Consider the following 26,833-nt stretch of genomic DNA (forward strand, 5'->3'; position numbering starts at 1 on the left):
CAATCAAGAATATTGACGACCAGATATGAATCAAAAAATCTTTTATTAAAAACAATCTTAATATTCTGTCTGTTGGCAATATGTACAAATGACCAAAAATACAACATTAATAGTAAACAACATCCGAATGCAACTTACAATATTTGGCATGTTTGGAATTTTGAGCAATTTAAGGAATAATGGCCAACTTGTCCACAATTGCAGATTACCTTTCACCCCTGAACTTGCAACAATAGACTGACCCCATGGGAAGAATGTACAGGGTGTCTCTGAAAAGAACATTGAGTTTGATTTGACTAAACTGAGAGCTTATGTGACCCTACAACCTAACTAGGTCGAGACTAATGATTGACCTGTACCAAAAGACGAAAGTGACGCCAGCAATTCAGTCAGCCAACGCGCAATTAGTTAAATCTCATGGGATCAACCACTGAAAGGTATGGTCGTCTTTTCTTGTCGAGTTCTTTAGAGACACCCTGTAGCAACGGGGCACATTAAACATAACATTGGTGGTTATCACATTCACAGGAGGACAAGACGAGATGGACACGGACACTTCCAATTTCTAACAAAAGGTGTCACTAGCCACACATTTGCCATTCCAAGTCATGTTTTTCAACAAGCGATTTTATACATTCACAACAGTTAGAAACAGACAACAGTTTAAAATATACATGTACATGTACTATATAGCATGGAGATCAGTTTAAAGTTTCTTCTAAAGATGTCACAACATGGAGCCTACAGGGTGTGTGAAAAACGTCCCAGGAGAAAACGGTCGCACATTGAAAAGGACTACAATGAAGTGAGGATGAGTGTGGGTGAGACCCATGTGTGAAGATCATGTTTGAATTTTTCAACTGGGAGGATTTTGTACTTGGAATTTTCAATTAATTGAACTTTTCTTTGACTACCAAAATGTCACATATAACTGCTTAACCCTTGTCATCAGCACTAAACTAAAAGCAACTTAACTGGTCATCATAACACATTCAGTAATGCACATTGGAGGAACTGGCACATTTTACACAAAATATATACAACTAAAGTAAGAAATAAATCAGTAGGTCATTAAAAATCTGACGTCAACAAAAACTCACAAAAATTGCACCCAGTGAAATATGAAACTATTTTTCATATTCATAATTAATTAAGAAATTAACAAACAAAGAGGCATCACAATTAGAAATAAAGTATAGGTTTTTAAACAACACAGAACAACGAAACGTTTCATCATTATTTAGCCCCAAAAGTCTTGCACTTTGTAACAATACAGACATCACACTTTGGCACTTATCTGAAAAGTCTCATCTCCACATTAGTGTTTCACGCTGCATACCACGCAAAGGCCTTTTTTCTTTGGTATTGTGGCATATTACAACACCCTTGCAAATGATACATGACTACTGCACTATATGGCCTCCTATAAAATGTACACTTTGGAAGAAGTCTGACCTCAGTACAAGCAGTGATTACAAAACAGAAATTTTGACTAATTATTCAAAATGAGGTCAATGTGACATGCAAAGGTTTAATGCCAGGTGTTGTCTGAGGTAACAGAGAGTACAACATACATGTATGGTGCAGCCAGCAGGGGATTGATTCGGAAATATTTAGACCAAATGAGACATTTTGAGCAGGAATGTCCGGGCACACGAAGGTCACACAGGCTAATACCGGCTACTGTATTTATACCTAATACAGAGCTTATCATAATAGCCTATTTGAAGACTTACCCCGTAGTCTTTATAAGCAATATTTTTAAAAGGTATTAAATAAATAGACTAATGCTTCAATTGTAGTTGTACTACCAAATATTATAGACAACATGAATGGTACAAAAATACAACAGGTAGAATATCCCCACGTACATTTCTCTTGGAATGAATTGTGTCGAGGTACAATGTGCGTCACATTTTTTATAGCTTCAACTCACAATGAATACACATCTAAACTTAAAAGCTTCAAAGCATTTGGAAACGACCTGATAGTTTATAATAGAAATGAACAAGTTTCTTAAAAGCAAATTCTGTCGGTGGTGCAAGTTGTAAAAACTGTTTGGAAAAGTTCAGCAGCAGTAAAATAAAGAGATGTAATTTGATCACATATTATATAAAGGCTGCTGTACACGAGTGATCGAATTGGTGCTACCGTCACCGCTAAGTGAACAAAATTGGTTTTGTCTTAAACTTGCCATAAAATTTCCCAATGAAATTTTAGGGACTGCGACGGCTGCAACCATTCTGAACACCTGTGTGAAGCACGCTCGATTCACTGGCTGAAAACCTGAGATAACAATCACTCTCCAACAGGTTAACTTTCTCATCATTTCTAAATTGTTTGTTAAGTACATCATTGTTCTTAGGTCATCTTCAATTCAAGACATTGGACATTTCACAGACCAACTAAAGTAACAAGCAAAACAGTCTTCATTCAACCACAGGATCTCGCACTAACATGTTATTTCATCTTCACTTATGCTTCATTCTTTGATACAGTTACATGTATGTCATGAAAACTCCCTCACATATGATATAAACTCTAAATGGTGCCAGTAAGCCACCACAACACACCAGGGCTGGTCAGTTTGTATACATAACGTCATTGAACAACATATTGTGATCAGAATTTGTTTGACTCGCATGTACTTTCAACTGAATGGTGGGACCTTGCAGACACAACACATTGCCTCAGCATAACAGAAACTAATGACTTTCTGTATAACATTGTGTAATCAAGGATGGAGTTCTAAGTCAGCAGTCATACAAGAGTGCATCAAAACATTGAAGCTCTTCTACACATCTTGACATTGTTGACCTTACTTTTGATTGCTATCACATATTCTGTTATCATCACACGGAAGGATGTGCAACTTCTCAAAAGAAGTAGACATTCTATTACTAATACTACGCCCAAGCATAGATTCAGAGAACTAAGTTTAACAATTCAATTTCAACAGAAAACTTTCTACAATTGCTACTGTGGACTACTCCAAAAGTCAATAATAAGTAGGCAAACCTTTTTAAGCATTGTTTCGCCTTCAAATTATGATAACAGAGAAGCCAAGCCTACTTGAGCCAGCATGATGTCTCAGGGACACTACATTGGTAAAGTTGATTTCAACAGCTACGCCCTTGAGAGAAGAGGGTTTAATTGCCAAACCTAACCATGAAATTTAGCTCAAGAAATTCCGAAAAGTTTCTCTCACTTGCCTGTGTTAGCTGAGAATATCATGGTTTCACATCCATTTTGCTATTTTATTGAGATTTCCAGGGTGTTGCTTTCACGGCACATACTGTAACCTGGGAAAATTCCAAACTTGTTTCCTCACGATGCAACTTTATATTTTCCAACAATGGCAAGAAAGTGATTATCCTTCTCCTTGCCCTTGCCTCCAGAGAGCCTCTGCCTCGTCTCGCGACTGAAATGCATGACCTGGCACGGGTCGTGCCTCGTGAGGTAGTGATCGAATGTATCCCAGCCACCTCCTACACGCACCATGATGTGTTTACCTTTCAGAAGCTGGAGAAGAGAAGATAATAGGATCAAGATTGTGAACAGCTTGAACAGAGCTCAAAGTTTTAAAGCAACGTAAAGCATGGCCATCAGTTGGATGGGTGACCAGTGCACATAATACAATTATGTCATTGTTTTACTCTCCATAGTCATGTATTTGCTGGTATATTTTCACTCCTCTGATTCTGAACCATATTGTCAAGAAATGTGCTCTCAACAAGTCCTGTGATCAAGCCATTCAATCAAGATATGTACTCACCCTGATGAAGACCACTTTTCCACCAAGGTTATACCGACCCTCTGATAATCTGTCAACTGAGAACTTTGGACAGCATTTGCAATTACCAGCCCTTTTCTTTACCTGTGAAGAGAGAAGTAGATTTAACACATAAAACCACCACGGTTGAAATAAAGGAGTATCCGTATGTATTGTCCCAATAAGGGCTGCTTGCAAGAAAACCTTGGTGAACAAGAGTGGACAAAAAGTACTATTGGTGATGAAGTTTTGCAAATGTCAGCCCACGAAACCATTTTCAAACGCCTGATGATACTCTGTATCAACAAGTTTATGAAGTAATACTTCAGCAGGAAACTGCAAGTAAAAAGATGGAGGAACATTCCTGCACAATCTGGGGTTAGCGTCGCATATCACGGCCAGAAATGCACAGATGGACAAACACCCAACCAAGACCCCTACCTCATCATCCACTGGATCTGGTTTCTTCCTCGCTGTACTCGGCCTTGAAGACGACTGGGACGAGGTAGAACGATGAGAACAACATTCCGAGATTCTTGGCGATGACGATCCATCTGAACTTGCGGATGGTCTCCCATTGGCCAACGGAAGTTGAGAAGTCGGCAAGGGCAGTTCTCCAGAGGCCAAGTTTTTCTCCTCCTTCTCAATCTCAGTTTCTAGTTTAATGAGGTGAGGCGGTTCAATGCCGTATCGAGTTCCTATCCTAGCAATTTCAAGAAGGCATAATACTACTGATCGCGGGTTTTTATGTAGAACTAAATCTTCTGTTTCGAAAATTGTCTCGTCTTTGATTTTATAGTCTCTGCACCAACGTAGGAAGTTAGCCATGTTGTCTCTGGCAAACCATGAACCAGACTTGGCATTTGATTTACACTTTGGCACTTTTGATGGGATCATCTGAAAGGAAAAAGACGATAACATGCAGTGTTTACAGAGAGCATGGTTTAAGACGATCAAACTGTTGACAGTGACAAAACCATTTAAAGAGAAGAATCTCTTGTTTTTGTATCTCCTCGATCAACTTATCTCAGATGTTATCAGAATAAGTCGCACTGCAATGGTGCTCTTCACATCATTGGCAAATTTGCATGAACAACTGAATATTAACATACTAATACCAAACGTGAAACTGCATAGTGAGTCAATGTGTGCTCTGAAGGAAAGCGAGAAGATATTCGAGGGCTATCCCATGACCACTTACATCATCTGTTTTTCTGTCCTTCCTCCACTCAATCGCTCTTGTCGTCACCAGCTCAGCCAGCTTGCACACATGAACTCCATTGTCTAATGCAGCCATGAAGTCCTCGGCTGTAATCTCAATACCTACAAGGAAAGACCGAAGCTAAGAGTTAAAAGTGAATTTTGCAATACCTGCATTCTAGCTTACATATTCATCACCCTGCTGCAGCTGAGCAAGTGCAAGGGTAAGTATTCCCTTACAAAACTCTGGTGGTGGAGTTCCATAGTAATGATTCAATGCACTAATTTGGGAATTTCTTTCATCCTCGCTTTGATACCAACTTGTATGCAGAAAATGAAGGGGCATGGGGGGGGGCATTGTATTGGCAAGAGATATTTACTCGAAGTCTGCTGTCTAAGAGAGTTCTGCTGGTCAGGGTGGTGTCCTTTGGCAAGTATTCCTCTCAGCTCTTCATCAGGAAGCAGACATTGATATCAAGGGAGCAGTCATGGTCTGAAGTCTTGGTTGTAAGCACTTTTACCATCTACAGCAGAATCACTGGAGATGAGGGCCATTCATTTATCACAACAGCTGATAATGCACCAAGTTCAAGGTTCAAACAAGTGCACAGAACAGGAACTCGGTAACGTACTTAAGTATGTTTGTTTGAGAAGAGAGGTTTGCAGGCAACTTTGTAATTGTCCCATGGTGGTGCCCCTGGCACAAAGCAGATATTAATGGAAATGATTAGACTCATAATTCACAACAATCACATTATTCTAATTGCAGTTTACACCCAGTGTAATGATTGCAATGATTGCTGCACGGAATACGGATCCAAAGATATGTGTGTAGAATGGACGTTACTGTCTGACGATGTAGAGCTATTTACATGCACAGGAATTTAACTCCCAGGCATGACAATTTATTCATGATACCTGATAAAAAAATGTCTGACTTCATTACTGAGGACATGATGTCTGACTTCATGACTGAGGACATAAAAGATAACTGCTTAGTCCGAGGGTTTGAGAAGGGGGATAGCTTTGTGGTACCTTTCACATCATTTCCAACCTAGATTTTAGGTGACGTAACAGGGATAAAGTCAAAAGGACAGTGGTCAATGGCCTTAGGACAAATTACCGATCAGGTGACCTGCCAGGTAGCTGGTCAACCTTCTTCACAAATTAGCAGTCCTCCAGTGCAGTTTTCAGAAACGAGGTGAAATATTGGGTACAACTTACAAGTCACCAACTCCAAAATTAGCTGGTCCACTGGGACCATTGCTGAAATCCAATCCTGAAAGTATCCCCTAGTTCTACCAGAAAGCCAAGCACCCACCTAATAGTCTGCTCAGCCATTCAGCAAGATCTTCCTTCAGCGGTAACAAGGCCTCTTCTTGCCGTTCTGCGATCTGGCTGATGTCGACAGGGTCCACATTGCTCTCGCTCACCACACCGCTCGTAGAGTCCCTCATGGCTCCTCCAGAGACAGAGTGACGTCGGCCGTTCTCACCATTTGCCGCGCCATCATCCATACCTAGGAGGGATCGTTCAAAGGCGAACGAGAGTCGTCTAAAAAAAATCAAGCAAGTGCCTCGAATGTGAACAGTTTACTCAGCAAAGGGTTAACATACTCTAGGTGAAACTCATTTAAGGATGAGGTTTGTATTCTATACACAATTTCATTTTGAAAAATCAATAAGTTTGGTGATGTGTGGATTGACAATGGTATGCCAGCACATGCCAAGTCTGTCAAGACTTGTTTGAAGTTCAAGAAAGACACCAGTATCATAAGGGTAATATACACACTCTGCTGACATTCACATGAACCATGCTAAAATAATACTGTCAAATTTCAAAAACAAACAAAATATGCCAACTACAAGACTACAAGAATATTACAACATCCATACTAAGAGCATGTAGAGAGTGGAGTGGCAAGATCCATACTAAGAGCATGTAGAGAGTGGAGTGAAAACCCACCCAAACAGATGAGATCAAAATATAAGAATGAATTAATCAAGCAGAGCAGACTTAGACTCCAGTGTTTCTCATCATTCTGTTCATGCTATTCTCAACAGCCAACATTACAATTTTCTGTGCAACAAGCAAGCATGAACACTGCCACAATTTTTAGCATTCTGCAGCGAATTGCATGCCGATGTTTATACCATAATACTCAACAAGGTCTGGCTCTGTCATGTCAGACTTCATGCATGAGAGTTCCGATTCCAACCAGGCACATTCGACCTTCAACCCTCATAGAGACAACATCAAATTCACGATGCATTTTTCAATCATGCAAAACATCCAAATACAACATTCAAGTTGACCAATGGAACATCCCTACCTGACTTTCGACATGACCCCAATTATGGAATTTGATTGAAGCCTGGTAAAATTAGGGAAAATCTATCAAGATACATTCCAAAGGTCACACTAAGGCAATAATAGAAAAAGAACCCACAGGCAGCATACTATTGTCCAGATGCTTATTCCCACAGCAAAGTCACCAGACCCAGAGCCTTCAACCTGTAACTTGTATTAATTATTGATCAACATTGCTAATTAATCAATAGCTCAAGTTTTTACTGTATGCCAGCAATCACAATCCCAAACCAATACATGTATCATGGTGAAGGGGGACATCTGTCCTTCACTTGAAACAGACACATTCACAGAATATAAAAGAAGCAATTATTCCTCTATTCTGGCCCGTGAAATGAGTTGTAATTGTTGTCAACAATAATACAACTTACAACCGTGAGTAACATTTATCAGGGACACAATTGTCATAGACTGTGTTCGACACTTTAAAAAGCATTTGATATCTCTTACTCAGAGAACCAATGGCAGACCATGAAAGTTGGTGTTGGCATGACAAGAGCGCAGCGCTGTGGCTTGAAATGTGTCTACCCCTCAGCCCAAGGGTTGCTCCCGAGTCTGGTCACCACTTTCACATTTTGAGCTCAAGTGCATGCACTGCATATGAGCAGTTCCTTGAGACCCAAGACAGTTGTTTATACCCTTTGTGGCAGTTGGTGTGAAGACCTCTCTGTGGACGACCATACTGCACTGGTGGTCCTAGAAGTTCGGTGTTTAATCATTTTAAGACATAGCCATTAGCATCTAGCCCAGCCGATTTTGTGAATAGGTTTATTATTTATTGCCGAATCTTGGAACCACAGTCATGGTGACTTTAGCAGTCGCTTGGAAGAGTCTGTGTACAAGTCATTTAGTCGTCCGCATCTCAAAACGAATCACTTTCCACAATTACATGTTTATGAAAGCGTAAAAAGGCATAGGGGTTTTACTTTTACAGCATCTGTTACATCCGATCCCAACACGGACAATGTTGCGATGTTCCCACTTTATACTGAGGCGGAGCCTTTTGACCACAATTAATACGACAATCTTACAAATGATTAGGGGCAAAATATGAAGAGCACAGCCGCGCTAAACTGAACATTGATTTGATTGTTCATTGGTTTTCATGCGTAGATATTTGACGTTATGTAGGCCTCAGAACTTTGGCTGCTCACTTGCACGGACACTGTCGGCATGGTCGACACCAAAAATGGCTGGCTGCTGAGTCAATGAGTGTGCTTGGATCATGAGAAAAAAATCTGCCTCCTCTTCATCATCTATCTAGGAGTGGATCGATTACGTGAACAATAGCGAATTCCAGGGTAAAAAATCTGACCTACCTATATATATCGACGAGATGATGAGTAGAATCTGGGCATTTTCGCCAGAAATTGGGTGTTCTCTACGAAATTAACGAGCCTGATGTCACAGATATTTCGATTTCTGCATCACGAATGACAACACTCTTGACTACAAATTTGATCAGTTCCGCCTCAGCCGTTGGCCTGCCGAAGACAGTTTGACTACAGATAAGCGCACTCCGGGACCCAGCAGGCGCCATCTGAGCTTAAAAAGTGGAACTACCCGACCTCTCAACCAAGTCGTTTTCTCCTCTCACGCTGCATATGGTCTTGCTATTCGATCTCGTCTCGTAACATCCTTGTCCATTGCTCTGCCACAATCATGTAAATGCCCAAATATTGTATTGAATTCTAGTTTTGTCTTCAGAAAATCTAGAAAGAAGTCGCCACCGACTGAAGACCTCTTCAAAGTTACCAGACTCCAAAGCAGTGCAGGAGAGGAAATGTGGCCAGTTTGAACAGGAATGGACTGCATCGCCAGCTCTCATCTCCCGAGGCACTTACGGCATCTATATGGGGTCTTGGGTTTCTAGCATCAAGGGTTTTAGGTCTCCAATACACCCTCCTCTGAAGGGGAGGGCTTCGACGGCTGGTACACAATGGTCCGACACCCTTGGACTATCAGTCGTACCTAGGAGCCGACAAATGCTGCCCCTTAATAGAGGTTCGACTGAATCCACAATGGGTATTATCGGCTCCAAAGCAGCACCTTCTCTGCAACAGTGAGATCATGAAAGAAGAAACAAACCAATTGTTTTCCATGTTTTTTTTTCATTTGGTATCTGTACAAATAAATTTACTGCTTCATTCGTTTAGTTATTCCTGGCAGCTATCCTTCTGTCTCTCTCTTCAGCGATGGTCAACTTGACTCCCTTTCCGTGGGGGAGGGATACCCATGGCTTGTTGCCCTTACCGATGACGAACACGTTGTTCAACCTGAAAACACACAACTCAAGAATGAATCATTGAAACGGTCCATTTGCAGAGTTTAGAGTTATAAATCAAATTTTGATCTCCAACCAAACCTTACGTGGGGCACCATGACGCAATGAAGGCAGCCAACAGCTTTGTCAAGTGGATTGGTGGAGTCAGATCACGGTCACTTTCATTGACATGCCCTGTCCAACTCCTCAAGTCAGAATAACAGTCTAATCTATACATTATTTACATACCTAGTGGCAAATGAATGTCCCAGGGCGTCTTTGATGTGGACAATGTCGAATGATCCAGGATGCCTCTCTCTGTGTGTGATGAGACCAACACGTCCCAAGTTATGACCTCCCGTCACCATACACAGGTTGCCTGAAAAGACGTTGCAAAGTTAAAACTGAAATGTAACACCCTAAAACGTCCAGTATCACTGGCGATTACGAATCTGTTGTAAGGAAGCAATTTGTTTTGTTATTATCCATTATGTGTACTTTCCCTTGGTAATGCCATGAACAACAGTCGAAAGACATATTCAAAGCGACCGTGGGGAAAGAGTTTTATCTTGGCTTACTTTTGACTACACTGAAGTACGAGGGACCATAGCATAGCTTCGATAAAGCCTGTATAATGTGGCCTAATTCTTGTCATGGACTTATTTAACTGCGCACACCAGAAAAATCTGATATCGGCAAAACTAAAAGAATCACTATTTTAAATGTAAAATGGGTGCGAAACATTTTTCTGTTAAGATTGTACTTTCCCTTGGTAATGCCATGAACAACAGTCGAAAGACATATCCAAAGCGACCGTGGGGAAAGAGTTTTATCTTGGCTTACTTTTGACTACACTAAAGTACGAGGGACCATAGCATAGCTTCGATAAAGCCGGAGTGGAGCACCGATTGTCAACTCACCAGATTCAAACTTGATGAAGTTCTTGATCTTTCCAGTTGCGATGTCAACCTGAACGGAGTCGTTGACTCGGCACAACGGGTCAGGATACCTGATGGTGCGGCCATCATGGGTGACAACATAAGGCACTCCCTTTTGGGCAACACCAAGCTTCTTCACCCTGCACAACTTGTACTGAAAAAAGAGGACAAGGTTAAAATATGTATCAAAGACGGCGACAGACAACCATTGAGGTCATGATGCTTCGTCTAGCTTACAAGTGTCCTTCCTTTTGGAGAAATCTCCACCAAAGTTCCGGGGGCCGCGGCCAACCATTTAACATGTTACACCAAACATTTCGGATTCGAGATTTGATTTACCTTGGCCTCCTCAGGAGTGATACGATGAATAGCAAAACGACCTTTGACATCGTAGATCAAGCGGAAATTCTCGTTGGTCTTCTCGATGGAGACCACATCTGTAATAAAATATAGATTCGAGTTAATTCTATATACGAATCAAGGACATTGGCGGGTCTTTGTACTGAAATCAAGACCAGGAGGTTGTACCTAAAATGTTGGCCCAAAGCTGTGTCTCTATGCTCACTTACCATGCGTTTCTCGAGATGCATCAAGATCAATTTAGGTTTTTATTGGCTCAAAAAGGCCACCTCCAACTAGTGTGATGTGAACTATAGGGCCGTCAAGACGACAGAAAAAAGCCACATGCGATCAGTTTGGAGTCCATTTCCAGAAACACAACCAGCCTGAAAGTCATTTGAAATGGATGTCATTGATGACGTCCAATGACATCATGTGTACTTACCCATATATCCAGCTGGGTAGTTCTTGTCAGTCCTAACTTTGCCATCAACCTTGATAAGGCGCTGCATAACAATCTTGACGCACTCGTCGTAGGTCAGGGCATATTTCAGGCGGTTACGGAGAAAGATCGTGAGTGGCAGGCACTCGCGCATCTTGTGTGGACCACAGCTTGGTTTGGGTGCCTGGAAGAAAAGAAATATTTTTCTGTAAGTTGTCACTCAACACACTGGATAACTTCTATCCGGGAATTTCTGTCTCAAAATTTAACACAAATTTAATTACGTTGACTCCTTGATAATGATACCTTAGGTTGGAAGGACGACATCGGCATGAATTTTTAACAGCCAAATCTACAACTACTTTTAGTATTTATACTTACAAAGACACCGGACAACTTGTCCAGCATCCAATGCTTGGGAGCATTGAGCCTCTTGAGATGCTTCTTTGGACCACGCGGCTGGAAAAGAATTAACAATATGATACTTCAGTGGTGACCACATGATATGGAGCCAAGAGTCAAGACAAATACGCACACCAGAAGTGGTGATAGTGTCCAACGTAATACAACGCCTGCCGCCTACAGCCGTCATCAACAATTGCGGCCATAATGACATCTTCATCATATTAACAATGTTCTCACTCTCAGTCAGTCAGCGAGTCACAGGACACAGTCACAGTGCCGCTGTCAGTAGCAGTGTGCATTCGAGTTGTCAGCAGTGCCTTCCACACCACTCTGGCACTCAGTTTGGCTAAAATTTACATTAATCCCCGATCAGAAATTACGTAGGCCCAGTTTGATCACATTCATTCAACTAAAAATCCATTGAACAGTGGCACTTCTTTAACATACCATACTAGGCAACTGATGACCTCTTTTTAGGGCCGTGAACGGGGATTGTAAACTTATTCCCCCAGCACCAGGCACAGGGCTCATAACATCATGGCCATGCTGAGCCTGATCATGCTCACCAGATTGATGCTGGGCGAGCTGCGGCCGAGGACTCGGGCTTCACAAAACGAATGGGTTATCAGCAGACCCACACATGTTGCACTTTATACACTACACTGCCTCCTAGTCCTACTACATGCATGCTGTAGGCAACATACATAATGTACACGAAATGTACTACGATCGAACACGTCCGGACGGTAAACTGGAGAACAGGCGAGATTTCAATACAGATTTACACCACTTTTTACCAATATCTCTGTACATATAGAAACCTGTTTTCAAAGATTATATACTACTTTGTCGTATTACAGAGTATGAGGATGGTGTATGTGCTTGATAAGAGGATGGAGAAGGATTTAAATAAGTATAACATATTAAAACCCACCATCTTGAAAAGTCTCGGAGGAAAAGGCTTTTACCCAGAATCCATTGTGAGAGGAAGTGCAGGTCTCACCAAACAGTAACGAGTAATTTTCTCTCTTATTGACCGCTCGTCAGGTCGCTGTGCACAGTTTATACGTTTGAACATGACGTGACGTCACTTTACCTGTCAATATGGGTAAAAGATACATACAAAACTCACCCCAAATGCAACCTCATCTATAATTTATTGATTCAAATTTATCATATGACATATATATTTTTAGATATTGATTGTTCCAGTAGAATCAATGGTATCTGCCCATTCCGCCTTAACCTTATTCGCCTTATCCAATTTTGCCTTCTCCCATTTAGCCTTCTCCTAACTTGCCTTTTCTCAATTCGCCTTCTACGATTTCGCCATCGTCTTATCTCGCCTTTGTTCCAATTGGCCTTCTTCCCAACTCGCCTTCCTCTCATCTTGCCTCATCCTAGTTTGCCTTTTCTTATTTCGCCTTTGTCCTATTCTGCCTTGGTGTCATCCTGCCTTATCTCATCTTGCCTTTTCTTGATTGACCTTTGTGTCAATTCGCCTTCTTCCCATTTTGCCTTCTCCCGTTTCGCCATATCTCACCTCGCCTTTTATCAATCCGCCTTTGCTTATCTTGCCTTTGTTCTATTTTGCCTCGTTGTCTTGAGAGCTAACTCGTTCTGTGAGAAGGCCTCATAATTCCCCAATGATCAAAGGAATACATCTTCCAGATTGCTGGAATGAGGCCTATTGACCATAGTCCATAATAAAGAACTTCAGAAGCACTCACACTTTAAATGATCAATAAAATACTTAGCACCCCCATCCCTCCTATATAGTACCAGGTCACAAGTCTTACTTATCAAAGAATGCCAAAACACTAATGCCAAAATATTTCCATGAAAGACTTGGAAAACTCTAAGATTTGACAAACATGGGTAAAGATACTAAGTTGGTTTTGGAGATACATGTAAGCTTACATGTAGATGGTTCAGAAGTTATGAAGATTTGAAAATATTGGTAATTAAGCAACAGCCTTGGGTAGGGTACCAAAACATAATTCGTGGAAACACTCTTATGAAAGATTGGCCCCACAAACATGGGTAAAAGAGACAAAAGTCTTTTGTAATATGGTATGAAATGTAATATGACTATAATGGCTGAGAAGTTATCTACACTTGTAATTTTGGCAATGTCCACCGGGTTTTGGTTGGGGGTACCCCCGAATGGACCCTAGAAGCCCTTCAACACTGTTGAAGACACTTTCATATGAAAGATTGACTCAACAAACATGGGTAAAGACACCAAGTTTGTTGCAAAGTAGGAAGAAGGCGAAATAATACAAAGGCGGGGTGGGTAAAGGCGAGATAGGATGAAGGCGAATTAGGACAAAGGTAAATTAGGACAAGGTGAAATAGGAGAAGGCAGATTAAGACAATGGCAAACTGAGACGAAGGCAAGAATGGATAAGGCAACTTGTGATAAGGCAAGATAAAACAGAGGCAAAATAGCATAAGGCGAAAAATGAAAAGGCGAAAAAAGACAAAGGCGAGATAGAATAAGGCGGATTGGGAAGAGGCAAAATTGGAAAAGGCGAAATAGGAGAAGGCGAAATGTATATTTTTTAAAGGCAAAATGGGAAAAGGCGAAAAAAGACAAGGCGAAATGGGCATGAACCGAATCAATTGGGCTCGTAAACCGTATCAACAACTCCATATAACTAGGGGGTGGCCTACACATGGTTGTTGCAATAACTCGAGTAAAGCCCGGCCCCTCTCGTCCGCCCTCCAAACTCGGGAAGAGGGACATCGTACACTCCTGCTTTGAAAACGTAGCTGTGGAGGGGGTGGGGCACCCTAAGGGAGTGAATAATGTACCTTTTCCAACCCCAAAAGAGTTGGCCACATCCATATTCTTCTCTCGTGAAACCTGAAAATACGTGACTGTCTTTGCTCTTCCTGTGGATGTTTGGTTAATATTTGGTAGTATAGATGTCACTACCGGGCCTACCAAATCCCAAACAGTTCGAGACATTCCCTTTGAATAGGAGACGTTTACAGTTATGTTTTATTGTATCAAAATGCATGTATGGACACTGTTGCTTGAACTTGATGATTACAGCGGTATGATATTTGGAAGTATATCAGAGAAGATGTCATAGTAGATATATCAAAGAAATTTCTCATGTAGCTAGATTTGAAAAGTTACATTGTCTTCATAAATCAGCCGTTCCTGCTCCACCGTGTTGACAACATGGTGAGAGAGATGAGACGGTCACAGCCAGAACAAATCAGTCCTGGCTGCTCCACCATGTTGCCAACATGGTGAGAGAGATGAGACGGTCACAGCCAGGCCACATCAGTCTTTACTGCTCTGCCAAGTTGTCAACATGGTGAGAGAGATGAGTCGGTCTCAGCCAGGCCGAATCAGTCCTGGCTGCTCCACTGTGTTGACAGCATGGTGAGAGAGATGAGACAGTCACAGCCAGGCCGAATCAGTTCATGCTGCTCCGTCGTGTTGGCAACATGATGAGAGAGATGAGACAGTCACAGCCAGGCCACATCAGTCTTGTTGGCTGCTCTGCCAAGTTGTCAACATGGTGAGAGAGATGAGACGGTCACAGCCAAGCCGAATCTGTCCTGGGTGCTCCACTGCGTTGACAGCATGGTGAGAGAGATGAGACAGTCACAGCCAGGCCGAATCTGTTCATGCTGCTCCGTCGTGTTGCCAACATGGTGAGAGAGATGAGACAGATCGTTGACGACTGCGCATGTGTGAAAATTGATGATGATTGGTTGTGACTAAAGTGTCGACAATGATTTGCGTCGTTTTTTATTTCTCCTTCTAGGCACCTTTGTTGGTTTGACTTTCGGAGCGGAGTCCTTTTCTTTAAAACACGCCGCTTGCGATGATTCCTCATTGCAAGCGTGATATACCTTTAACTTGGGCATAAGCCACATAGTCAGTCCCATTTCGTGCGCCATCCGCGCTAAACCCTCCGACTCTATATGCCTTTTGAATACAAAGGGCGGAAAACAAAGACCTTTTCTAATATGGACAGCTTTGATAAGAAGGACAGATGCCCCAACTCCATCGACTTTCACAACATCGCCTTTATATTTCACATTTTTCAGCAATGCAAAAGACCTCAATGGTCTTCTTTGACGATAACCTTCGAGGAGGAGATAGTTCGAGTCGGCGTTCTTCTGAAACCTCAGCGATTTTTTCGTCTCGATCCATGTATTCCTGTCGTAAACAGTCTCCCTTTTTCCATGTCTGATCAAGCAGACGGGTACAACGATATCCTTGTGCACTTGTAGCATCTGGTCAATCATGTCTCGCGGGGCCTCCTCAATATCACTATCAATCCAAAGCACGAAGTCTTCATCTTTTAAAGCAGACGACACTAACATGTTTCGCACAATCGAAAGATGGCTTCGTCGTTCGTACTGAATTGCTTTGGCATGTTTGTTCTTCCATGCCTTCGCTGTACCATTCAGCTCGTGCAATTGGAAGATTTCCGCCCGCCTAAATTCTTGTCTGAGCGATGTGACTAATTCTGTCGCTTTTAAAACTGTCGCATCATTACTATTGTCTTCTCCAAACGCGATAGACACCAGGGAGCGCGGGTAACTGAAATTCCAAATCAGTCTTGCATACCAGTCTAATTCTGTCTCTGCGTTTCGTATGGGTGTTAGGATTAATATCTTTGGTCCGATGAGCTGTCTGATCATTTTAGGCATCACTGCAGATCTCTCCACCGAGTACATGAACAATGGTATGAAGAGCATCATCACGACGACACTAAGACCGACCGACGTCGACCGGCTGGTTGGCGTCACCATTCTGATCTCTCAGATAGACTTGAGTGATTGTGACAAATGTGCATGCCAGAAACCAGGCCGAATTCTCGGCTCTGGTGATCAGTCCTTGTCTGACAAGCGCGACCAAGACGCAAGTACTCTGAATGCACGCTCACAACTCGCCATTGGTTATTAAAATCGCATGAACAACTCCAATCGCGTCCTAATCATCGTCTCCGTCTGTTTGTGTGTCTTTATGTGTCTTCAGTTGTCGTACTTGACCGGTCGAGAATTTTCGAAATCTTTTACTACCGACTTACGTCTTTACCATGTATAATAACACACCAACGTCTGCTGGAGTGTCGTCGCTCTGACAGCTAGAAGCCAGAATCAGAATTGGATGGATGTCTGATGTTCGGCGATAACAACGAAGATAACGCATTCGTTCGGCTTCGATGCGACCAAGATTCGTCAAAATATTTCGTCAGCTACATTCGGGTCTTCGGGCTGTGACATTGCGATAGAAGGCGTTGCACTGCGATTGTCCCACTTACAATTTCCTCTGTGAAGTTCGTTGAATGAGAATATCGTCGGCCAAAAACTTAACACAAGAAGACTGGAGTGCCATGATTCACTATGCTACCACTTCACTGTCTTTGATATATCCGCTGACTGATCCAGGTCGGTTGTTCCTCCGGCTTCCACCTTCACGAGTTTGAAAGATTATAATGTAAACTGGAAGAGAACCGCCAGCAACAGTAACTACTAAGGTATCTTGCTGGGTTTTCAGTCCATGAGAAACTTCCCTCCGCCAATTATAGGCTATACTGCGCTGCGGTTGTACCAAAGTTGTAGCCACAAGGTACCATAATATATACTTATACATATACCGAATGCCTTTTAATTATTTAGATATGTGGAAATATTTTCATTTTTTCTTATTACCATCGCGCACGAGGTGCATTGATTTGAATACGCTTAACGTGGGTCTCGACCACCTGCACCCCTCATAGTTCCTCGCCTGCTTTTTAGGTATATTTATTCATATATTCCTCACTTTCTCACCTGAAACCGACATGCCTAGCGACCCTCTTGTTTGAGCTGTTCGTGTTGAATATTCGAGACATTATTGAAACAAATTGGTATCACAAATAGACACAGCAAAAAAAACGACATTCCAAGATATTTGTTCCCTTGGGTTGCTGTCCATGCCGTCATCCGTTGTAGAGGAATCGGAGATTACCGCCCGATGGTTTCCGATCATTACCGACGATATGCCGAATGAAATCATTCTGGTGTCGCCGATGCCGGTGACGACGACGCTGTTTCGTGCCGGCATCCGTGTCTGGAAGCTTAGCAATGTCAATACACTTTGAGGGTCAAGATGACCTGTTGCAAATGCTGGACACAGCTTGCAATCGGCATATTTCTGCTCAGGAACTTACAGCAATGAATGAATGAGGTGAATACGTTGTGCGTTTACAGTCATAAGATATTTCGAATCAAAGTGTTAAAATCTTTGAGTCGTTTGATAAGCTAGAAGTCTTTAAACTAATTGATTATAATTTTTGGAGGAACAACCATTTACACCAACTATATCGATCATCAAGCCCACTGCATAATCATCTTGCAACGAATAGCACAAGGTGAATAGCAAGTGGAACAGCTCGAGTCGGCGAGAACAGTCAATTATATTTCAAAGCTATATCAACAAAGTGACATTCCAAACAAACGTAAACTTTTTTGCGATTTGCTTTAAGAAAACAAGTCATTAACGGGGGCTGTTCATCTAGAAAGTATGCACGTGTGTTTTCAAAATAACGACGAAGGACCGGCCAGGCCCTGTACGCCCTAATGAAACATCATGCTTTAAACGCCAAAAAAGTTGGACCTCTTCTTCTGCTGGCTGCTTGATTCTGATTCTTTTGGTGCTGCGTCCACAGATTCTTCTACTGCTGCTGTGGCTTCTTCTTCTTCTGCTGCTGCTGCTGTTGGTGCTGCTGGTGGTAGTGGTGCTGCTGCTGCTGCTGCTGTTGGTGCTGCTGGTGGTAGTGGTGCTGCTGCTGCTGCTGCTGTTGGTGCTGCTGGTGGTAGTGGTGCTGCTGCTGCTGCTGTTGGTGCTGCTGGTGGTAGTGGTGCTGCTGCTGCTGCTGCTGTTGGTGCTGCTGGTGGTGATGCTGCTGCTGCTGTGCTGCTGTTGGTGCTGCTGGTGGTAGTGGTGCTGCTCCTGATGCTGTTGGTGCTGCTGGTGGTAGTGGTGCTGCTCCTGATGCTGTTGGTGCTGCTGGTGGTAGTGGTGCTGCTCCTGATGCTGTTGGTGCTCAGTGCTTCTGGTGGCGATGCTGCTGCTGATGCTGTTGGTGCTGCTGCTGGTGGTGCTGCTGTGTATTTTGTGACGGAAACAGTGCATCAGCATAAACACAGTTGCAGTTTCTCAGGGTGTTTGAACTCCATGAAAATCGATGCACCGGCTGCAGGCTGCATTGGAATCTGTCATACTCCCGAGCCATGGCTTTGTTAGGAAAGTGAGGTTTGCAGTATTGAATATCGGTAAATCATACTAATAACTCTATATATATACATACTAGAGTATCATACACCCTGTTCATAATTAATTACATTAGTTTTCCAATAATTTCCAAGCTAGTGGTATACCACCCACCATGCCGAAAACTGAAACGAACCCATTCATGAATACATGTAAGTCACTCCTTGGTTCTTAAAAGATCAAGGCTAGCTTTGAAGAAATATGGATTTCTTCTCACCAAACTTTCGTAATTTCCAATGAAAAATATAGCTCAATGTTTTTGGTTTATGATTAAAGTGGTTTAGAAGTGAATGACTCCATCAAAGCAAAACAAGATTCCGAAATGAATTATGAATCATTTACTCTTTTTTTACAAAATCAAACAGCAGCATTGATAAAAGCGATATCACAACATATTTTTCTGGTCATGGTAAAAGCTTGTCATTGTTCGACGACTGTAAAAAAGGACACTACTTTCTGTATTGCTAGAATTAATCTGAGAATGATATTAACTCATCTGAATCGGGGAGCGCTTGCACTCTACCGAAGAGTAGAACATTCACCCTGAAAATGGTATTACCAAATCAAAGGTTTCCGCCGACCACAGAGAAAGGAATCATTTCACTATCTGGCCTGTTCATTGCTCACTATTGTTCCACTTATCTAAAAAAGTTCAAATTGTTCATTTTTGATACGACCATGGCACATACTCCATCACCTCATCGTCAGAATTGAAGCGTACTTTGGTTGGTTTCCTCTCCAGGACCAATCCCGCTTGTGTATCCCCAGGATAGTGTGACACGATCACTCCCGAGCCCATCTCCAGCTCAACCTCCACCCCAGTGAACTCACTCAAGCCAAGATTCGCCCGCGCTAACCTCTCTGCCACCAACCTCTTTTTCCGCGTCTTCCGCGTCGCAGAAGACGCACTTGAGCTAGACTCTCCTGTAGTCCCAGAGCTAGAATTACTTGACTCCTCAACACAGGGCACAGTCTCCTGTTTAATTTTTAGAATAGATTTCGGCAGTTCTCTGAAACCATTCATTCCTGAATGACCATTCGTCCTTTTCTGTTTCGTATCCTTTTTCTCATCAGAATTTGTATCCGGTCGAGACCTCGATTGGTTTTCAGACTCTGAAGTCTTATTAGGGTTCGTTAGACTCTTTCTCTCAGCGACCACCCTGGCTTGCATATTCTCCTTACCCTTTTTGATTACCACACTATCACTCTGCTTCACATTAGCACCGTTTGTAACAGTCCCATTAGTGGACTCGCGTTGTAATAAAGTGCATTTCATTGCGGTGAGGTTTTGAGCGTCAACATGCCCTTCTCGAGACAAGTCAGCACTTTTAAGTCTCCGATACACGCCCGATTCAATTGAGCCGCGTTTGCCATCACTTTCCTTTGAAACGTTTGCATCCAAAGTCAACATCACCGGACTTTTCGTATGCTTATTATGGCTCAACTGTCTACTTTTTGAGAACTGATCCATAAAGTCCGAATCAGCATTTTGCCTCGTCCCTCGTTTTGCACTGACTGAATAGGATCGCGATGTCCCCAGAGGTCTTTGATTGACAACACCTGGCCTCGGACTCATGATTGGGAGGAATCCATTACGTTCCTGACTCCCTCGTTCTCCTATGGTGGATTTCTGCGGGTTGCTGGCACTGCTGCAGGGACTTGCCATCAGTCCGATTCTGTCCAATGATTTGGAGCGTCTCATTAACCAACCATTGTTGCCAAATACCCTGTTCACACTATCAGTGTCCTGAGCAATGGTTGAGATAAACCTAGATGACATTTCAATCGGGACAAGTATATCCTCTTTACTGTACGCCCTGCAAACAGACGGCGACCTCGCCACCACAGTTTCCAAATTGGTTCTTCCAGACGCCATGTTTCTTCTTCTACCGCCACCTTTCGGGCGATGCGTTTTCAACTTGATGTGCCCGCGAGTCTTCTTCCTGCCACGTACGTTTGCTCTCCTATCTACGACATCCCATGAATCCACCCCGTGGGTCAACGAATCCAAGATATCACCGATATTTTCTTGATAAGACCTCTCTTTCAATTCGTTCTCTTGGCTCTCGCGCGGGTCACGAGATCCTCTATCAATGGCGGACAGAACGTCTGCTAGTCCAATTTCAGTCTTCTTCAATTTCGACCGAATAGAGACCCTTCGTTTCCCCGAATGACCGCGGGATTCTCTGCGGGTACGCGAAGTACCAGACGTCTGCGAATTTTTTACCTTTTTCGCTCTTCCTTGAGGTTCCTCGACGAATCTCTCTACATGTAAATCATCAGTTTTTTCTTCCTGGGACTGAACGGCTGAGTGAACGTCCTCTGGTTGTGTTCCTGACTCGCTCTGGTCGTTTTGCCCGGAATGCTGGAATTCCAGGTCAATCTCGGGTAACGTTACATGGATCCCTTCAGCCGGATCCGGTTTTGTTAGCCTTGTGTAGGAATTGAAGTTGAATTTAGGTATCACTGGAGCCTGCTTAACAGGAACGCTGCATCGTTGCATCTGGACGGATGAGATCATGAGAAGTCAATTCTGGAGAATAACACCCGTTTATGGGTTATGGCATTTCATGTCCTAATAGTCACTTTCTTTCTGCTTTGAAGATATCACACTTTCAAGTACATGTACCTCAATCTCTCCAGCGTTGCCTTCGGCTATCGATCATACTGGCTCAATGTTACCGCTTTCGCCTTGATTTCTCAATCGATTTCTAAATTATTCGGTTCGTGATCGCCACTTTGCTTCAGCACAAGGCTTCTTTGTTCTCAAGCACGATAATATCGTTCCTTTTTCCCCGGCTGCGACCAACGATGCTACTCCTAAAAGAACACTAACGAAATCGTCAGAATGTGAGAGATTCAATCGTATTTGTTAACCATTTCTGCGCCTCATGGTGAAACAAGCCAACAGCGTCTGGGACTGCAGGAATGGTAGGAATGTCAGTCCCGGCGAGATAAATTTTACGACTCTGTTCAAATACGGATCTTGCTGACGTTTGGGACGCTGTATGTGAAGATCTCCATTTATGAACTTGTTCAAGTAAAGTTTTTAAAAGTTAGTCCAACTTATTTGAATCACAACTGGCAAATAATCCTCCATCTCATATCATCATCTGCCACACGTGTCTCACCACAGGCGAACGCCGTAACGAAATTCAAATCCTGAATTAACCTTATTTCCCAATATATCGATCTAAATCCTGAATATTGACAGTCAACACGTTGTTAATGCATTGGTATAAATCCGTTGCCACCAGCAACCGTCTAGACTGCTTAACTGAGTCAAAATCACAGCAAAACACTTGTCGTCTGGTCACAGTTTGCGACAGTCGTCTAGAGACGCTCGCGATAGAAGCTGAAATATCACGTATTTGATGTAGGCTTATTTTAGTTCAACCACCTGTGGTCAGTGCAATGTTCTTGTGTCGCCATAACAATCGATAGGACTCATTATGACGTCATCCACCGATACTGTTTACTCTCAAAACCTCGCTATCGAATCAAACAAATAGAAAATGTACCCCATACCTCATTATGCGACCAAGTATTTACTTTGTCACGAAAATATAATCGAATGTTATGATGGCTTGATTGATCGCAATATTGCTTAGCACGTTCCAATGTTAATACCAATTCGCCTTGCATTGTCTTGCATATACCTCAGTAACATTCTACCGAGAGTTCCAAGACTACATTTGTCCCACTTTCTACGATAATTAATTGACCTGCCAATAGTTCTAGCTAGTATGAATCATAAAAACTTCAGACATTCCATTCGAGTTACATTTTTCAATGGCAAAATGATATTCATGACCAGGAAAATGTCATACTTGTAATATTTGAACTTCTTAGTAATCACTATGAGTTGGTCAATCTGCTCAAGAAACTAGACTGATTGGGTCAAACGCATCAGATCATTGACAAGGACTCATAATTTCGGGGTTTAAGAAAATATGGGGCAAAATCAACGTATTGAGGTTTATGATGTGACGGAATTAGGCTCAACTCCTAACAGTTTGCATTCCTTAATATCTATGTATGGTCTATTAGTGTTCGGTGCACGAGATAAAATAAGGGTCAGTCACAGTCAAAATAAGTGGTTAGTCTAATAAAATGATAAGTATATTTGTTGTTCAACATGTCCTGAGGTTATCACACTAAATCAAATAACTCTCAATTGCTCTTTCTATAAATTTTAATATCATTATTACCCGTCATAACTTCCTTGCAATGTCAGGAAAAAATTTCTAAGTCCAAATATTTTTTTCACTTTTTTTTCTGCTCAAAAGGAACCAACATCACCAAAATCATCAGTCTCAAAACTGTTTTCAGCTGGTTATCTGGTCAGGTTGGGAAGACATTGACACAACCTTCAAAGGGTCCTTTAGCTGTACACGACAACATTACACTTGCGTTCTACATGGGTGATACAAGACAACTGATTTTGTTGCACCATGACATATGGTCGTTATTGTTCGTCTGTGTAATGCTCTCGCAAAAGCGGGCATAAATGGCATGAATGTCCTTTCCACTTGATTCTACGAAAAGACATTTTCAGCTTCTTTTAGTGTTCATAGTATCGCCATCTCACGTGCGAAGACGAATTTGTCCTTTTAGCACTTAAAAATCATACCACACCCTGATAAAGTTACAAGGTTGAGTTGGTTTGAAATACTTCACTCAGGGGGCACTCGACTCGCGAAAGCAGACTTCTCAACAGACACTTCAAACAAGACCTTGGGGACATTATTGGCCAATACCAGAACACAAAATGATATTAATATTTCATACATTTCTGTTTTGTTTGGCCATTTAAAGACTAGAGTTTGAATAGGATTAGTCCAAGGTTCGTCCAACATCACCCAAGGCAAGCCAAATTCAAACAAGATATAAACATATCAAACCTTAATTGAAAGTAAATCTAGGTCTGAAAGGTATTTAATCCGGGGAGATTGTCTTTTTGATCAGATAAAGAACTTTATAGCATTCAGTTTGGTACGCGACCATTACATTCGTCTCATGTTTTGATGGTATATACGTACGTACGTCGGCTGAGGTTTTGCGGAACGCCATAAGGACCTGTTGCAATACAGGTATAGGTAGGAGTCCTTAAGGTCGCCGTATGACAGGAAACCTTGATAAGTTCCCCGGCCAGTCCTGCCTGTGTGCAAACCGAAGGAGCGCTGGACATTACCCGGTGATTTTCTCAGCACGGGGAACAGAGGGTATTTGGGGAAGGTCTCAAGGTTGCAAACGTGTATAGACATCAATTCTGTGACTTTAGTAATCATATATACCGAGACCTTCTCTGAACTGCCGTAACTAGTCAGATCCCAACCATGCAACCATATCTGTCTAATTTTTTCCATGACTAGACTGACTGGAGATTTGTTGGTGGACAGGTAGTGAGTGATGACTTCCGAGAGCTAGGAATATTAACAAACTCCTCCTCCTCCACCCCTCCCCCAATTGATCTGTATTGTTGATCTCTTCATTTGTTTATCTTTAGTAGTAGGGGTGCCAAGGCCACCCAGTCCACAAAAACTGGGTCACGTCATGACATACTTTTGTTTCTAACATTTTTTTGTAGAGTGGATCATTCTGCATCAGATTCCAGAGGCCTGCTCGGGCAAATCATCCGCGAAACTAATTTTTCAGCCTACTTTTGTATTTTCGGAGCAGTGGAAAATCGCCCCCAAATTTAGGGGTAGGGCAAATGTTATTGCATTTTTCAAAGGGTTTCGCATAAATGTTTCCATCATATTTGGTATCTGTGGAAAGCTTATAAGGTGTGCTACATTTTGAGATCAATTGTTTTCTAATTGGGTCAATTTGGGGTCAACTAGAGGTCAAAAGGTCATGGGCGGAAGGGGTAAGTCAAAATCCACGGCTCTCTAAACTCTATGCCATGCTGTGCCCAAGTGAGTTAGACTATTGGAAGCCAACTAATGCAGAATTCTAGAGCACTCCAGTGGGTAGTTTTTTGATACCTAACTAAGCAACAGGGGTAAAGGACTTTTATATTAACCCCTTCAGTTTTGGGGCAAAATTTTGAAAATTGCTAAAAAATGAGCACCTTTCACTAATTAAACTTAATGGTGCAGTTATTGATCACAATCACTTTCTATTCACAATAATGAACACTGGCAACTTTAATTCTATCATTTTTCACTTTATTAGACTAGTAATTCTTGTCACAGTTTTTGCAAATTTAACCCCTTATGCCCTCTTCAGGTTCAAAGACTTGCCTAAGTCAAAATTGACGACAGAAAGATCATCTCACGATCAATAAAAACTTGACAGTGCATGATATAGTTTATTTGTTTCATATGAAAGCAACAAATGGTTATGTATTTATACATGTATATGTATAGCAGAGTATTATATACCAGCAGGACATGAACTTCTATCATCATAGTGGAACCAAAGTTTACAGCAATGGCAGATAAGAACAGTTAGCCTTGTTCTAAGAGTCAAGATACTCCTGGTCAATTTCACTTGTAGGCCTATTGTCACAGTTGCGAGGGTCTCCACAGCACCTGCATGCAAGAGTGCAAGCGACTCTTGGTTGTGCTTTTCTACAAGGACAGTTAGACCTGCATCTTCCCTTCTGACAATTGCATTTTGTGCTCTGTAGAGACGGCTTCGGAGCTTTTGTCATCAAGCAGGCCATGAGAGCGCCACCGTGAAGTGTTCTCCCAAAGTCAGTCGCAGTGGGAAGCATTGGTGATGCAAAGGAAGCCCTTTTCCAAACCAAAGCCTGGTATAAAGCCCTCCTCAGATGCAAGTTGAATGCGTCACTCGTTGGTGGCAATGACCTTATGTCTGACTTCTTCGTTTGAAAGAGGTGGCAGCGCAGTTCATCAATTGACCCAGAGAAGTTCTTCTTTCCATACAGAGCACAGATAAACTTCCGCGAGGCCTCTTGTACATCATCACTGATTTCAATCCCAGATTCAGGCATCCCAAATTGGGCAAGTGGTTTCAAACTCTCGTTGCATTCTAGAGTAACTTTCAAGGCGCGTTTCTTTCCACATCTGAAGATGTAGCTTACACTGTCACAACCAGTCATTGCATACGTGGTGAGCATAGTCGAAGTGGTAAGATCTGTGTAGTTAGTTGCGAGAAACACTGAAATCCAGTGACATGGTATGTAAGTATCATCTTGCTTTCTAAACTATAGTTCGGTGAGACCATCAATTCTGGAAACATGGTAAATGGCTAACAACAGCACATCAGTGTCAGTTGCTGAGATGATTGCTCTCTTGCACCCTTCATTCTGAGCCGAGTAGGCAATATGTGCGAATAACCTTGTGTCTGCCTCCTCGTGTTCATCACATACCAAGTCCTCCAGTTCTGTGGCACCTGCATTGGACACTTTCATAGCTGCTCCCTGAGACAGGCCTCCAAGAATAAGAGTACAGCCGCTGGGAATTTGCTGCCAATTGTCCGACCATGCCTTGCAGAGATATTCTTCAAGATTCTGTTTGTTCTGCTGGTTTGACACCAATATCTTCCAGTTTGGAAGCTTCAGATTATCATGCGGAATGTATATTTTGGAACTTTGAGCCTTTTTCTGCCTGCGTAACCTCTCTTCCATTTTCAAACTCTTCGTCGGGTCCATGTCATACCTATCACCTACTATATGCACTACTTCACAGTCTTTCGGCTTGATCATCATAATTTTATGAAGGTACTTGTTTGACAGCTCAAGAAAGGTTGTGCTGCTGCAGTCCTGGTACCGTTGGATGAATGCCATAAAATCAACAAAAAAAACTGTCTTCATCGAAGCTCCTGGCTCTGGTTCACTTCG

The 26,833-nt window shown here is 42.3% G+C and overlaps 3 protein-coding genes and 2 non-coding genes across 8 annotated transcripts in view; all 5 read right to left on the reverse strand.

Annotated features, from left to right (window-relative positions):
• Window positions 1-26: 26 nt before the first annotated feature.
• Window positions 27-8,800, reverse strand: LOC135487939 (growth arrest-specific protein 2-like). Of its 2 annotated transcripts, XM_064772238.1 has the most exons (7): window positions 8,662-8,800; window positions 7,305-7,346; window positions 6,294-6,526; window positions 4,974-5,095; window positions 4,214-4,669; window positions 3,776-3,877; window positions 27-3,522 (listed from the first exon to the last, which is right to left on the reverse strand). In XM_064772238.1, the coding sequence occupies exons 2-7, from the start codon at window positions 7,316-7,318 to the stop codon at window positions 3,328-3,330; spliced, it is 1,122 nt and encodes a 373-aa protein (XP_064628308.1). In that variant the 5' UTR covers window positions 7,319-7,346; window positions 8,662-8,800; the 3' UTR covers window positions 27-3,327. The 2 variants fall into 2 exon arrangements, with proteins under 2 accessions (XP_064628308.1, XP_064628309.1); XM_064772239.1 differs by lacking the exon at window positions 7,305-7,346.
• A 633-nt stretch (window positions 8,801-9,433) lies between these two features.
• Window positions 9,434-26,833, reverse strand: part of LOC135487946 (small ribosomal subunit protein eS4-like) — a 93,446-nt gene continuing 76,046 nt past the window's right edge. The window contains exons 1-7 of one of the 3 annotated variants that reach the window (XM_064772249.1): window positions 18,096-18,099; window positions 11,706-11,783; window positions 11,328-11,508; window positions 10,883-10,980; window positions 10,526-10,697; window positions 9,855-9,984; window positions 9,434-9,618 (exon numbers count right to left, since the gene is read on the reverse strand). In XM_064772249.1, the coding sequence (XP_064628319.1) occupies window positions 9,495-9,618; window positions 9,855-9,984; window positions 10,526-10,697; window positions 10,883-10,980; window positions 11,328-11,508; window positions 11,706-11,783; window positions 18,096-18,098 (786 nt within the window). In that variant the 5' untranslated portion in view covers window position 18,099 and the 3' untranslated portion in view covers window positions 9,434-9,494. Of the gene's footprint in view, window positions 9,619-9,854; window positions 9,985-10,525; window positions 10,698-10,882; window positions 10,981-11,327; window positions 11,509-11,705; window positions 11,784-12,663; window positions 12,706-18,095; window positions 18,100-26,833 lie in introns of those variants that run through there. The other 2 variants (XM_064772248.1, XM_064772250.1) reach the window with 2 other exon arrangements.
• On the reverse strand, window positions 10,096-10,237 carry LOC135488854 (small nucleolar RNA SNORA16B/SNORA16A family). Its single transcript, XR_010447061.1, has one exon. It is a non-coding gene; the product is annotated as a small nucleolar RNA SNORA16B/SNORA16A family (small nucleolar RNA).
• On the reverse strand, window positions 10,361-10,502 carry LOC135488855 (small nucleolar RNA SNORA16B/SNORA16A family). Its single transcript, XR_010447063.1, has one exon. It is a non-coding gene; the product is annotated as a small nucleolar RNA SNORA16B/SNORA16A family (small nucleolar RNA).
• On the reverse strand, window positions 15,471-16,514 carry LOC135487684 (uncharacterized). The gene has a single exon (XM_064771723.1). The coding sequence runs from the start codon at window positions 16,512-16,514 to the stop codon at window positions 15,471-15,473; it is 1,044 nt and encodes a 347-aa protein (XP_064627793.1).

Source organism: Lineus longissimus, chromosome 5, assembly GCF_910592395.1.
Source record: "Lineus longissimus chromosome 5, tnLinLong1.2, whole genome shotgun sequence".
Classification (NCBI taxonomy): domain Eukaryota; kingdom Metazoa; phylum Nemertea; class Pilidiophora; order Heteronemertea; family Lineidae; genus Lineus; species Lineus longissimus.

Excerpts from the sequence above, each read along its gene's own strand:
- LOC135487939 (XM_064772238.1), bottom strand. Across the intron at positions 4,670-4,973 it reads AGGACAGAAAAACAGATGAT|ATGATCCCATCAAAAGTGCC; the intron begins GTAAGTGGTCAT and ends TTTTCCTTTCAG. Across the intron at positions 3,878-4,213 it reads CAGATCCAGTGGATGATGAG|GTAAAGAAAAGGGCTGGTAA; the intron begins GTAGGGGTCTTG and ends CTCTCTTCACAG.
- LOC135487684 (XM_064771723.1), bottom strand. The coding sequence starts at position 16,514 with ATGGTGACGCCAACCAGCCGGTCGACGTCGGTCGGTCTTAGTGTCGTC.